This window comes from Neopelma chrysocephalum, unplaced genomic scaffold (genome assembly GCF_003984885.1).
Source record: "Neopelma chrysocephalum unplaced genomic scaffold, ASM398488v2 Primary Assembly neopelma1_147, whole genome shotgun sequence".
Lineage (NCBI taxonomy): Eukaryota > Metazoa > Chordata > Aves > Passeriformes > Pipridae > Neopelma > Neopelma chrysocephalum.
In genome coordinates this window covers 5,205,385-5,219,711 of record NW_020897809.1, presented here as the reverse complement: position 1 = coordinate 5,219,711, position 14,327 = coordinate 5,205,385, and the positions used below count along the sequence as shown (strand labels likewise).

At 37.7% G+C, this 14,327-nt stretch overlaps 2 protein-coding genes across 6 annotated transcripts in view; both read left to right on the top strand.

The window, feature by feature from the left end:
* Positions 1-983: 983 nt before the first annotated feature.
* The window catches only part of IL17RD (interleukin 17 receptor D), a 58,455-nt gene continuing 45,111 nt past the window's right edge, over positions 984-14,327 (top strand). The window contains exon 1 of one of the 3 annotated variants that reach the window (XM_027700444.1): positions 984-1,093. The gene's annotated coding sequence lies outside the window, so the exon portion shown is untranslated. Of the gene's footprint in view, positions 1,094-7,433; positions 8,162-13,216; positions 13,302-14,327 lie in introns of those variants that run through there. The other 2 variants (XM_027700445.1, XM_027700446.1) reach the window with 2 other exon arrangements.
* HESX1 (HESX homeobox 1) lies at positions 992-7,340 on the top strand. 3 transcript variants are annotated; one of them, XM_027700454.1, is made up of 5 exons: positions 992-1,093; positions 5,072-5,330; positions 5,438-5,643; positions 5,957-6,058; positions 6,972-7,340. In XM_027700454.1, exons 2-5 carry the CDS (start codon positions 5,114-5,116, stop codon positions 7,068-7,070), a joined length of 624 nt encoding a protein of 207 aa, XP_027556255.1. In that variant the 5' UTR covers positions 992-1,093; positions 5,072-5,113; the 3' UTR covers positions 7,071-7,340. The 3 variants fall into 3 exon arrangements, with proteins under 3 accessions (XP_027556255.1, XP_027556256.1, XP_027556252.1); XM_027700455.1 differs by lacking the exon at positions 992-1,093 and adding an exon at positions 3,734-3,838 and having other exon boundaries at positions 5,444-5,643; XM_027700451.1 differs by lacking the exon at positions 992-1,093 and adding an exon at positions 3,734-3,838.

Below are 14,327 nucleotides of genomic sequence, written 5' to 3'. Positions count from 1 at the left end.
TTTTGTTTGTTTGTTTTCCTGTAGGGAGTGGTGAAGAAATTTCCAAGTTACTACCCTGTTCAGTCAATTCATTTACCAGCTCAGCTGTGACTCACCTGACCGAAGCAAGTCATGCTACTTCTCTCTTTCCTTGTCATATGAGGATAATAACTCAGAGTTATCTTACAAGGTATTATGAAGACTAAGTCTTGTATCTGTAATTATGTGACAGAGCATTGGCTCATGACCTGCTTTCTGGTGTTGAGATCAGTTAACTTGTGCCTAAGTTTTACAGCAGTCTCCTGTAAGAAATGCCTCTGTTTTGTGCTGTAAGAGGCATTTCCCTAGCAGAATCCAGGAAGGTGATAACTTTAAATGGAATTGGGTTTATTTAGCTTTGTATATTTGCAGCTGTAAGTGGCAGAGAAAAAAAATAACATTTCTTAGCTGCTATCAGTAGAGAGGAGCTCCTTGAGAATTAAATGTTTTGTGGAAGAGAAAACAATATCCTAACAAACATGCCCTTTATTATGCAGAAATGTGCTTTATTATCCCTGCTGGCATGTAGCATAGAAACGTGTCTTGTTTCTGTTGATCTTAGTAATTTAGTTTAATGATTTGGTTTAGTGGGTGGCCTTTCTAATAATTCTGAAGTGTACCAGAGCTTCTCAGCTTTTTTAATATGTCCTTTATGCTGACACATTCTGTGTGTTACTTGTTACTTTTCTTGTTCTTACCTTTTGTGCAAAAGTTTTATTTGAGCTACGAATTTGACACCAACAGATGAGATTTGATAGTAATGAATTGAAGAATCTCTCTGAACCCCTTAATAAGTAGGTTTTTAGTGTTATACTGTTTTCAGCATTTTAGCCTTTTTCTTATTGTGTGATTTATTTTTTGATTTGGGTTTTCTGATTTGTGGGACTGACGGGAGTTTTTTGTTCTTTCTGCAAAATATTTACTAAGAGGCCTTAAAAATGAGAGGAACTAACACTTGGCACTATATAAACAGGAAGAGAAGCAGCCAACAGCTCTTTAGAGTATTCCAGATGTGTGCCCTAATGGAGAGAATATTTTGCCTCTGCTGGAGGGTGAAAGGAGCTATGTGGATAAGGTAGGCTTTATTTGCATGTTTCTCGCTGTTTAACACACTGTTTCTCAGACTTTTGCTAGTGGCACCCTTGGATTTACCTTGAATTTGTCTGTCTTCACTTAATCTCCTTGAGTCAAAATAGCTTTTTGGCTTCAGCCAAAAAAATAGCTACTTCTTTTTGGTCGTGTTTTGTTAAAGTTGGTGTTACCATTTTTGCTTAAAAAAAGCCTTTGACTTATGAAGCTGGTGTAGAATATAATGTGTGTTCATCATGTTCAAAACATATTTGAAAGCGAGCTTTATACAGAACAACTTCTGAGGTGGTAAAACGTTGATGCAGTGGGTTAAAGAAGCTGTGGGGAAAGTGAGATGAAAGGCAAATGTTTGGAGTGTGATAAGTAATCAAGAAAGATTATATATACCATTTATACCTTTTCATAAAGCTGAAAATGTTGTCCAGTGAAAGGTGACCCGGCAGCTGAGTAGCAATGGGTGAGAAGAGCAAAAGGCAGCAAGAGCAAGGATTGGGGTTTCAGACCAAAGCCCCCAAGAGCTCTTGGTGTCGTCTCTTGAGCTGCTATAAACAGCCCTTAGAGGCTTCACATCTCTAAAGAACAAGAGCTTCATCTACTAAATAGATGAACTCCACTGTCCCTGGGCAAAAAACAGTGGTGCAAAGTCTGAAAGGGAGATTAGTTTGCTGCCTCATCAAGAATGTGATGCTGTAAGAGGATTGGATTTGCATATCCAAGGAGCAGTGAGTTCTCCTATAATTGATTACTTAGGATTCTCAACTTAATGTTTGTTGTGTTGCTCTAATTGCCACTACAAAGGTATTTAGCTAAAAGTCTATAGGTAATTTCACATAGGTTGCAAGGTAAGTATTGATAATCTCTAATAGGCCAAAATAAAAAAATACAGTTTTGAAGTGAAGGCTCAGGGTCCATTTACACTTACAGTAGGAATTCCTAGAAATGTAATCTGTAATACCAGGTATTCCTGAATCTAAAACTTGAAGTATTCTGTCCTGTGGAAAGTGTATCTTCATCCTGATTTCTTACAGAAAGTTCTGTCGGCTGTTTATCTTGATGACAAATAGTTTTACTCTATAGCTCAGCAAACTTCTCTTCAAAGAAACCCAGCAACTTTTGAATGAGACCTGCAGCCAGACTTTCCAGTGGCTTCATCTCTACATATATGTTGTTTAAGAATCATAGAATGGTTTGGGTTGGGAGGGCCCTTTAGAGATCATCCAGTTCCAATGCTCCTTTGGGACTTTTTTCACTGGATAAGGTCACTCAAAGCCCCATCCAATCTTATCTTGGACACTTGAAGGGATATAATGGAATTTTGGTATAATGCAGACTTCTTGTCTCTAGAATAACTTTTCTTTTCATGTGACTTTTTTATGAACTTCTGCTCCTATATGCAGTTGCAACCATGAGCTCTGTTTAAAAACAAGAGTGTTGAGATGTTTGTGACTGCACTATGGTCTCCAGCTCTGATTCAATTCAACATTGAGCAATGAATATAACATGATTTATTTAAAGATAACATGGTTTCTTACTCCTATGACATTGCTGAAGGAATTTAACAGCTGGGAAGCCCAAACACTGGATGGCAGTGTTGGGTGATGTCCTGACCTGTACCAAGTGAATGAGTTAACTGGCTTTGACCTATTTTATGGAAATTCATTTTGAGAGCTATTAAGATCTCTTTTCCTTGAAAATTCATTAAAAAGCTCTGAAAGAATGTTTCCAACTGGGAGTTAAAAGCAGACTATCCTGAAGGATGGGGGTTTTTTCCATCTTCCACAATCACAGAGAGACCAGAAATAACTTATAAATACTGGGTTAACTTCATGGTTAGCTTTGGGAGGGTGTGTGGAAGATATGAGCCTCTCATAAATGTCTCTCTGACCACCACATATCCTTGTCTTTATTGATAGCTCTTGGTAGCTTCCTGAAGGGAACACCTGTGGAGGTATTTGGGACTTGAAGGTGTGGTAATCTGAGTCTCAGCTGTGTGGCTCACGTTGATTTCATTCATATTCATCCAGGAGAAATCAATATTTTTTACATGTGTTTTGTGTCAGTCTGTTGGTTTTTTAAGTTGTTTAGGAAAAATAGTGGGCTGTGTTTGAAAACTAGCTGTTTGTATTATAATCATTCAGAGGGTTTTTTGTATTATTAAAGTTGTTATTACCCATTGGTTTCTGGATTGAAGAGTGTCTCTATTGGTGATCACGCTTGTTACCTCTTTGGGACAGAGAAACCTGTAAGCAGCTCCGAGTTCAACACAGAAGGAGATGTATTGTTTTCTTTTTGACTTGATGTGTTTTGTAGGATTTAAAAAAAAATTAAAAGCTGGTGTTCCACTTATAGACTGTAGAGGCAGAAAATTGATCTACCTATCCCTGCTATACAGGAGGCTTTGCATGGTCTCCTCAGTAACTCCTGGGCCTGGTGTGCAGGCTGAACACTCTGAACTGCTTTGTTAAGGCCAGAGGTTGCCTGGTTGGGGAGCTGTACTGAGACATAAAGGGCTGTAAAGCCCTTGCTTAACTCTGCTTCCCAGTGACCTCTAGTTCACCAACTCCTCCAGCAAGCTGTGGTTTCATACCCAGGTCCTTCTGGCTTTTCTGTAAATCTGCCCTTGTGATTGCTGGGCTGTCAAATGGTGGCTGGAGCTCAGCTTGCAGGTGGTCACTGCAGGTGGACTGATGCCTCTTCAAGGTCCATTGATGTGTGCTGAGAAGTGCCCTTGGTAAGATCACTCCTTGAATTGTCACTTTTGAAGATTTTAGTTTGACAACAATCTTATTGCTCAACACAAAATCAGGCCAGTAAGAAGGGGAAACTTTTGCATCCTGAAATGAAAATATTGTTTTCATTTTTGCATGTTACAAAGTAAAGCTTTGCCCAAAATAAAAAAAGGAGGAATTTCTGTAGAGAAGTTGTCCTGAACCAAAACCTGCTTTTGAGCATGTAACATATAAATTGTGTGGCTGATGGCTGAGCCTGAATATAAAAATGTTATAGTCGGTAGTTTCTCTACAATGGATGAGATCAGAATTCTGTTTGCAGACTTTGAGCCTCATTACAAAGCCTTTATCTCCTTTCTCCTCACTACTCATATATTTTTTGTAATTTTAAGTGTTTGCTCTGTAGGATTTAAATATACTTCTACTGGCTATAAACCTACAGGAAGGGAGGGACATCTACCAGAAAAAGGGAGTTTTTAAACCAGTAAATTTGAGTGTACTGCTTCCTTTACTTTAAGTTTTGCTTTTATGTTGCAAAGAATTATCAGGAAATGTCACATCTGGTATGTTTCAGAAAAGCTGCAACAAAGTTATTTTAATAAGAAAAATGAATGCATGAATTATTTAAAATAGTTGGTGCAACTGTTCCTATTAACTAATCCAGGCACTTGGAAGGCAATTACACTGAGCTTTGACAACATTGCCAACCCACTGCACAGTGCCTTATGCCAAAAGCTATTGTTGTTTTATTGACCACGTTCACCATTACATATGCATATGAAAAAACAGAGGCATTTTCATCGGGATTACCCTAATAGCATTAAGAGATTATTTTTAAAATTTCCTTGGAAGGAAATTCACTTAAATGAGATTACTTATTACTTGACTGGTTTCCTATCATGCTGCTATGTTTAGGTAAGTAGAGTCCATTAGAGTATAAAGTTTTTTAAAAAACTGATTTTATACATTAATGATTTCAAATAAAAGAGAAGTACTATATTTGTGCACAGCTTCTTTTGAGAAAGTTAAGTCGATGCTCTGGTTAGGAGAGATAACACTTTTTGTCCCCCTTGGTGGCCCCCCTAGTGTCACCATTAGTTGCTAATTACTTGCAAACAAATAAACAATTAACTCCTCGTGCCTCTTGGTGGGAGAGTTTTCATTGACATGCTAAAACTTTCTAATAAAAGATTTTAATTAATGACGTTGCAAATCCAACCCCCTTGTCAACACAGCTATAAGGACTTGTGGAGAAATGCAAGTGCAGCGTCCCTGCTATGCTGGCTGAGGGGGAGAGCATGGCCGGGCCATCGCTGTGTGCTGCCAGTGCAGCAGCAGCGCCTCAGAATCTTCACAAAGTGTCTGGCTTTGTAGAAAATAAAACCACACAGTGCTCGTTTTCAATTGAAAGTATTTTGGGACTGGAGCAGAAAAAAGAAGCCATTCCAGCTGTGAAACCTCACAGACCCTGGATGGATGCGTGCACCAGCTTGGGTAAGTCAGTCTGGTTTGTAGTCTCTCAGGCTCTTACTCTAAAAATATTTGCATGTTTGTATTGGAAACCAGTAAACTGAAGCTCTCCTTTGCTTTCTTTTTTCTAGTTTTAGGTGATGACAGTAATCCCCACCTGCAAATCCCTGTTGTTTGCTATGAAAATCCATTATTTCATGCTAACGGTGATCCTGTGCAAGAGGAAAAAGTTTTGAAATGTGAAAAATATTTTTCAGTCACTGAAAGGCTGTCTTTCAAACGGGAATTGAGCTGGTACAGGGGTAGAAGACCAAGAACTGCATTCACTAGAAACCAGGTAGGGCTTTCCTCAGTATTTAACAAATGAGTAACAATGGAGTTCAGTGAAATGTCGGTAGAAGCCTGAAACAGCTGCCTAATGCAGTGTGAGGCACTTCTGCAGAGGGAAATGCAATCAGGAACTAGGGTCAATTAACAGGAATGTTGCTAATTTCAGCAAACCTGTGTTTATGCATGGAATCAGAGTTGTGCAAACCCTGCTTGGAAGTCTCCTGTTGAACAAACTAAACCTGTTTTTCTGTATTTATTTTCTATATTACTGCTGTGAAAGTAGTGATAACTATTCAACAAGTGTGTTTTAAACTCCTCAGATTGAAGTCTTGGAAAATGTTTTTAAAATGAACTCCTACCCTGGCATTGATATTAGAGAAGAGCTAGCTCGCAAATTAGACTTAGATGAAGACAGGATCCAGGTAATTAAACATGTATTTGAACTTTTCTGTACTTACATTTATATGTACTCTCTGGTTGTATAAATAAGTAGTTTGACAGCAGTAGCAATAATATTAATAATCTCAATATGAATCAATGTACATATATGTAATATGCCCTCAATGATTTGTGAAATAGAAGCCATTTAATTCCTTCTGAAATCTAAAACCTTATTCCATAGCACTGATGAGGCAGTAATCACTATAATACTTCCACGATATCTGCTCTATTATCTCTAGTTATCATGTATGTAACTCGATCATTTACTTCCATGTTTTAAAATCATGTTTATATTATGTTTATCAACATATTTGAAAAACAAATATGGAACAGATATTGAAATAATTTGTATGACTGTCTGAGACTGTCAGTAGAGCACAGATTTGTTAAGTCAGTGTTTGAACCTCTGTCTCCGTCTGACCAAATACAAGGTCTGCTCAGGGATATTGACTATTGATTTCCACATAGTCCAATATTATAAAAATATTGTAGACATTAGAATTTGGGCTTCACCTTGATGTTTATTGAGCTTTTGATGCAACTATTATATTGGGGTTGATGGGAAACTTGATGTTGCAACTGAAGACAGAATTCCAGATGTTGAGATCCTCCAGGGTCTGACTCTGTCACTGAAATTAATGCTAGTTTTTATATTAATTGCAGTGAAGCTGGTCTTCACTTTGCAGTTAAGCTGGGGATATTACTTTCTTTGTCTGTGCTCTTAGAATTACAGCGAGTGACTGCATGCCATCATCTGCAGATTTTAAATTTGTATTGAACTTTCAAAGAGCTGTCATGACACAAAATATTGTAATGCTGTGTGAATATATTTGTTTCAAACATTACTCTGCTTTCAGTGCTCTCTGAAAAGCCTGCCTTCTCTTTTCATTTTAGATCTGGTTCCAGAACCGTCGTGCAAAGCTGAAAAGATCACACAGAGAATCTCAGTTTCTAATGGTGAAAAATACTTTCACCTCCAGCCTGATAGAGTAGAAAGAAGGATGGTTTGGTGTTACAGTACTACAACAGAGCACGGAGAATTATTAATAGCCTGTATTAAGTAATGATATAGTAATTATGATTTTATGCCCAGATTTGAAAGTTTATTATAATTTTCATTCAAATAAACTGTAAATACTTGAAGTATTATTACAATCTACTTTTTGTGGAAAAAGTGAACTTTTCCTATGTCTTTGAATAAGTATTTTCAGAGAAGTTTAGATATTTTTGCAGTTTAAAAAAATACAAACCCTAGGTTGCACAAGATTTTCAGCTACTGTGAATTACTACAGCTTAACTGAAGATGATTTGACAAAGCCTCAAGGTTGTAGAAAAAGTCTGTTTAAAGGCTGAAATACACAATATGCAAAATAGATTTTGCTACCCGAAACAGACTATGTGTTACATAGGAGTTAAATAACTTATTTATAAAGAATATGATACCTTTTTCTAAAAATTATGTTCTTTATGAAAACTATCTCAAATGGAAGGGGTAATATTCAACTGACTGTTCAGTTTGAACAATTGCCCAGTTAAAAGAAGCTGAAAATTATAGTCTTTTTATATAATTTCAATTAATTTTGGGTATTTGCCTATTTAATACTTCAACTTGGATATCTCCTCTCTTGTCAGTATAAGCATTCCAGTTATGGAAGTTGCCCTATTATCTTTTAATGACAGAATGTAGCATTTCACAGGATCAAATCAGTTGGGACCAGACCAGATATCCAGATCATTGCCATTAATTTTAGGGTGTGGGATTCATTTTTATCAAACATTACGTGAAAGTTAATTATCCTCATATTTGATATTCAGCCTGAAGTCAAGGAGAGCCTTATACAAAAAAACCCCCACCCAACTCTTCATGGCCACAATGTAGGAAAACATTGTAAGTCCAGGTTTACGCTGTTCTTTGTTCAGCAGAGCTCTGGGAACTTCCCTGAAGTGCTGAGGCCTTTCAATGAGACTTCAGCCTGTATTTCTTACTAGACATAAATTCTGCCTTCTCTCATGAACAGACACAGTATTGATCTTCATTTCTGCATGCTTTTATCCCTGATATCTGCTGTCCTATAGAATGAAAGGTAAGTTTGAGAAAATGGGACAATGGAACAAAAATCATTTTATGTAATCTCATACTAGGAAAAGCTAAAGGGAAGGATGATCTGCCTTCAGTCCTTACTTAGTGTTTTGGATGATAGGTTGAGCTATGGGAGCTCAAATAAAAACATTCCTATTTAATGAAAAATATTGCTGAAAGGCTGCATTACTTTAGAACAGGTGGTGGCCATTTTATGTCTTTGCTCATTGCCTTAATATTTATATAGAATCCTTAAAATCTTGAATTGTTTGAATTTCTCTGGGAAATCTTAATGTAAAAATAACAAACTTTGATCCAATATTGAAATGTTAATTTTCTGTGTTTTGTGGGATTTGGGAAACAACATTCTTAACTGAACTTCTGTTGTATCCTGCATTCCAAAATATTTGAGAGAACATTCACAAATAAAGCAATTCAAATTGAGCCAAACCCATTAGGAATAGTTTCTAGAGAAATTGAAATCTCAATTCAGATACCTACCTCATCTGGTAAAGCCAATACTGGGAATGCATTCTTCTGTTTTGTTTTTCTTCACACCTCAAAACATATACTGCCCATAGCTTAACCTTATTGCAGGTAATCTGAAACTATTGTCTACTTTAGTGCTGGAAACAAGGTTTCCAGCAGCAACAGATTAGACTAATCTGTACAGATTGATGCCTAAGAACCTTAGTCTATTATCTGGCAAACACCTCAATACACCTGATGCCTCCAATAATGGAACTGGTCTCAAGTGACGGAAGTCTGACAAAGCAATTCAAGAGAAGGAGTAGAATTGTAGCAGAACAATTATAGCAGCAGCCCCGGTATCCAGCTCTCAATTAGCAAATGTTACCAACAGGGTGACTGTTGGTGTGAGGTACTAAGGGTGTCCCACATAGTGCTGAGGGGCAAAAAGTTTAAAAGCATCGCTGCATTATTTGCTTCATCTTGGCTTAGCTTGTGCTTCCCAAAATAAAGGCATTGGCAGATCAAAGGAGAACTTCTAACTTTACATTTCTACTTACAAAGTAGAAATGGTCATTATGTGAGGGGGAGCTGGGGCTGCTCAGCCTCTTCGGGGGTGTCAGGATCCGACCTGATTGCATTGCAAAGGGAGTTCGTGTGGTCAAACAGGATTGTTGGTGAGGGAGGGGAATCCAGGGCTGCTGAAGAGCCTTCGGTTCTAGATTCCTTTGTGGGGAAATAGTGCCTTGACTTGTGTGACATGAGGGGAAAGGGTTAGACAGAAAATGTGGACGACTGGTCTTTCTATTTTGGGCACCCAAATCTTATACTGGTGGGGCCAGCAGTATTTTCAGGAGAATCCCAGGAAGTGTGAAGTGCTGTGTTAGCATGGCACTGCAGCTTTGCTTTCTTAGATTGATTAGCAAACTGGAACACTATTCATGTGTGTGTTGAGTTTAGAAGAAGAAATAAATGGGATTTCTTGTAACATCTGTTTTTTTGCACGATGCTGTTTATTAAGCAATGAGGTAAGAACATGATCAAAAATGCTCAGGGATCCACAGCTTTGGTGTAGCTGTGGTGTAATGGCCAGTGACTTTCATATCCTTAGGTATGTTTTAGATTTGATCATATGAATGTACTGTGGGGATGGTATTAGAGTGACAGAGTAAGTAATGCATTGCCTGTGCCTTAATAAGAAAAAACCAAAAAGATAAAAAAAGGAACAAAAATGCAATGAAACACTAGATTTTGCAAGTGTGTTTTGATCCATGTTGTGAATTGGTGGGTGTAAAGTCCAGTGCCTTGAGCAAACAGAATGTCTGTGGGTCCACACAGGCACCAGGAATGCTTTTCATATCAATTTTCTGGCTCGGGATGTTGGAAGGATCTGTATATGTGCCTGGTAAAACTAATACAATACCTAGATTCAAAGGGAAATGAATATTCCTTCTTTTTGGATTTATGTTCCAATGTTTTTCCTTGCCTAGCTCCTAAACCAGTTTTCCTCTGCCACTGTGATGGCTTGAGAATCCAATGAGTATAGTCTGTCACTCTTTTCCTTAATCTTGTGCAATTTGGAGCAAAAAGGACGAAAGTTAGCAGGTGGTATGAGATAGTCCTTTTCATTAAAAATTATCTATGTTATTAGTCTTGTTATTAATCACTATAGTATTTTGTGAATTTGCCATTTTTAAATTGCATATGTTTCAAACTCATTATCTCATTGTGACCTTTAAAAAAAACCCCTCCATAACCTTGCACCAACTCAATTATTGTACCTTTTTTTCCTCTAATCCTTTCTTGCTTTTTTAGCACCGAATTTTTATTTTACCGGTCCACGTCATTCATTTTATTCCTTCTATGGTTTTAAATGTCTGTCCACAATTTCTAGATTTTGTGGCAGTCTTTTGTCTGTGTATAACAAAATTAAGTTTTATATATTAAATGAATATATGTCTTTTAATGATAGATTTCACATTTTTAATCTTTGGAATTGTATTGCATGGATCATAGTAATACTCCAAAATACTTTGGGATTCAGTTTCTATGAACGATGCCATATTAAGGAAATTAAGAAGACATCAGATGAAGTATTCTGCAGTAAAGATTGTTGGCTATTTATTTTGCTTTTTCATACTGAATCAGACTTTAAAGTCATAAATTTTGAAACAGTCTATTTAAACTGCCTATGAAAGTGCTGGGCGGCTTCTGCCCTCTGGTGGTTGGAGTTAATAATTACAGTTCTACACGTTCATGGGATTTAATCCCGCATTCCCGAGCTGGGCTGTGGGCACAACAGGACCCTCCCGCAGGGAATCACTGCCCCTTTGAACTGTACGGACTTTGTGTCTGAATTTAAATTCCGCGTGCATACACGTGCTTGATGTCAGGCCTGACTTGCAAAAGCTCTGAGTGGTCAATAATGAACAGAACACAATGAAAATAAATTTTTGATGGTCTGAACATCCAGTCTTTTAAAATCTTGCCTCGAATATTTCTACATTTGAGAAAGGAGTTCTCAGGAAGAATTTATTCACAGAAGGGGTTGTTAACCATTGGAATAGGCTGCCCAGGGAGGTGGAGTCCCCATCCCTGGATGTGTTCAAGAAACAACTGGACATGGCACTTCATGCCATGGTCTGGCTGACAAGGTGATGTTCTGCTTGACAAAATGGACTTGATCCTAGCGGTCTTTACCAACCAAAATAATTCTGTGAAAGCATTTGGCAAAGTAGCCAGTAATTCTAAAAAAACACCCCTCATTATGATGTAAAACTTAGAATGGCTTTTGGTATTACATCTACTGATATAATTCTTCTGAGATAATAAGTAGTGTTGTCAATGCAAATGTTTGCCAGGCAGAAACACTTATTGCCACCAGGATTTTCATTTATCATTGTTTTGTCATATTAGAAGGATAAGAAATTACTTTGTGCTCTTTAAATACTGTGCATTTCTTAACTGTTTCTCTTGCATTTCAAAGCATTCAGTCCCAGTAAAATGCTAAAAAATATTATAGTGGCCACTTTAATTTCCATCATGATTCAAATATTTGTAAGTTCCCAGGTAGATGTTTGGATTGAGACATACAGTGCAATGCAATTCTCTCACTTCAGAGATGCATCTTATTCTGTGCTCCAGGATGTGGTTATCTGACTATTTCTGCAAATTGCTCTAATTGGTTTTGGCAGAGAAAGGAAGTTACAGGGAAGCATTCTCAGGAGGCACCAGCTAAGGCTGGAGACTTGAAGACATAAGTTGGCTACATGTAAATTCCAGTTTAGGAGTGGCATTTTCAGTGGTTGCTACTCTTATAATCTAATTAGAAACAATAATTATCTCTTGTAACTTACCATATTAAGAGACTTTAACTCTCCATGGAAGTATTAACAAATCTTATTCATTCCAGTCTTTTATTATCTGCATATTCATCTTATTCTTTCCAAAAATAAGCAGCTAACTCAATCCTGATATCCAACTGCTTCAAATTTGTGTTTTAAAATAATGTGCCAGACTCTAGATAAACAGAACCTTGAGTTTGTTTGTTTGAGAGGCAGGGCTGCCAGCAACAATTGTCATTCCTAGCAGGGCCCTTCCTCTGGTGTTTTTTAAGACCAGTCTTGTAGAATTGCTGTGCATTCTTTTGTAAATCTGTTATAAAATGTTTTAAAATTACTCTAGACTATTTTGGGGAATCTCTCTCATATAAACAAAAATTGCAATTCCCGTGTGGCTCTAGCCTTGGTATTTTCTTTTGTGTGTGTATTTCCCTTGGTGGGAGTAGAATGAGGTGCTATTGACAAAGGGCTTTCCAATCTTCTTCCACAATGCTTGCACAATACTAAGAATTTTTTTTTAATTCTTCCAGCCATGTTCCTTTTGTTCTGCAACAGTATCTGTTACTAGTGTCTCCATACATTTTAATTGCAAAAATTTTCAAAGCATTTCCTTCAGCTTTAATTACCCTTAGCTTTTGGCCTCAAATAACAAATGATGTCATCATGAGGTGCTTGAGCAAATAGCTCTCCCTCAGTTAAATGGGAAAGGGTTTAAGGCAGGTTATGCTCAGCGAGGGGTCCCTTAGTGTGCTAGGATTAATTTTGCAGACATTGCCACAGTATGCTGCTGAATTGCAGAATAGACTGTTAAATCAGGTTTGGGTTGTTACTCCACTCCTTCCCTCCCCCATATTTTCCTGCAGAAGGAAAATGACAAGCTGGCTGGATGGAAAGTATTGTGCTGCAATAAGAAAGGGCTGAGGAGAACTAAAACTGAGAAACTTTTGTAAAGATGTTATTTTACTAGCATTTCTTGCATTTATTCAAACTGCACTGGGGGATCTTGGTTTGCATTTTTCATAGTTGAAATCTCTATATTGCTGAAATGTATTATTTTAAAATTGAACATTAAAAGTTATTCAATTGTTGTTAGATAATAAAACGTACATAACTTTAGGGATACCGTTGTTGGTTCGGAATACTTCTAATTCAACAGAATTTTTATTGTAAAATGACTCATCCATGCAAATTTTAATTTTCTTTGTGTCATAAATCTACTTTATTCTAAAAGTGCAGTTTCACATTACATGTAATCTGGGGTAACAGAAGACTGCTGCTGAAAGATGCAGTCCTGCCCTGCTCCCTCATTTCTCAGAGGCGACCTGTGGCCACAGGGTGAGTCAATGCAATGTGCTCTTGGAGCAGGGAGGAGTGGGTTTGGTGGCACAGCAGTGAGTTGAATAATCTCAGAGAACTTTCTGTTCCTTTATTATATTCATATGAATAAACAGATGCAAAACTAAACAGAAACACAGAAACTTGACATTTGACTGCAGAAATTCTCTGCCAGTAGAAGGCCTGTATACAATATAGGGAACTGTGTGGTCTGGGGAGTGGTAATATTATATGAACATTTGCATCCATGCATCACTGATAAATTGTTAATTTGATGGTGATCAGAGGTAATTTTCATATAATGACTGTTTGGCTTATTTCAGTCATTTCCTTTTCACCTTAACTTACTCCTACATCTGATGCTAACTTGAGCCTTTAGGAATATAGGAATGAAACTTCTTTGGTCATTAAGTGCAATTTCCTGTAGAAGAGATTAAGTCATCCAGAAAGGTCACAAGACCATTCACTCTCTCCTCTCTGAACTCTACAAGCCTCAAAACATATCCAAATACCTGAAGACAGACTTCAGATTTTTAAGAAAGAAAGCTCAAACATGACAGTGTGAGAAAAAGAAGTGAGCAGGAGAGAAACATTACTGCCAGTACAGCAGAAAGGTTTCTGCAAGGCTTGGCTTAGTCACCATTAAGGACTGGATACTCAGTTTAAGGACTTGTGGCAAAGCATCTGGATATAGAACTGGTGGCTGCCAGTGTCAAAGCAGAATTCACGCATCTAATTTCACTTTCAAGTCCCATCTGGACACAGCAGCAGCTACTCCAGAAGTGCCAATAAATGTGCGGACCCCGCAGGGGGCAGTGGGCTGCCAGGACAGCTTGCTGTGTGCTCTTTGCCATTCACCAGAGAGGAGCAGCCAGTGGGGTGGAATTGTTCTGGAGGCTGGCACCCACTGGTACTGCCTGCATGACCTTAGGAAGTAGAGTGTGTGTCTACAGAAAGCAGCAAATTAAAACCAAAGAATGCTACACATAGGGGTCTCTTCCTGTCTTATTAAGGGGCAGAGTCTTT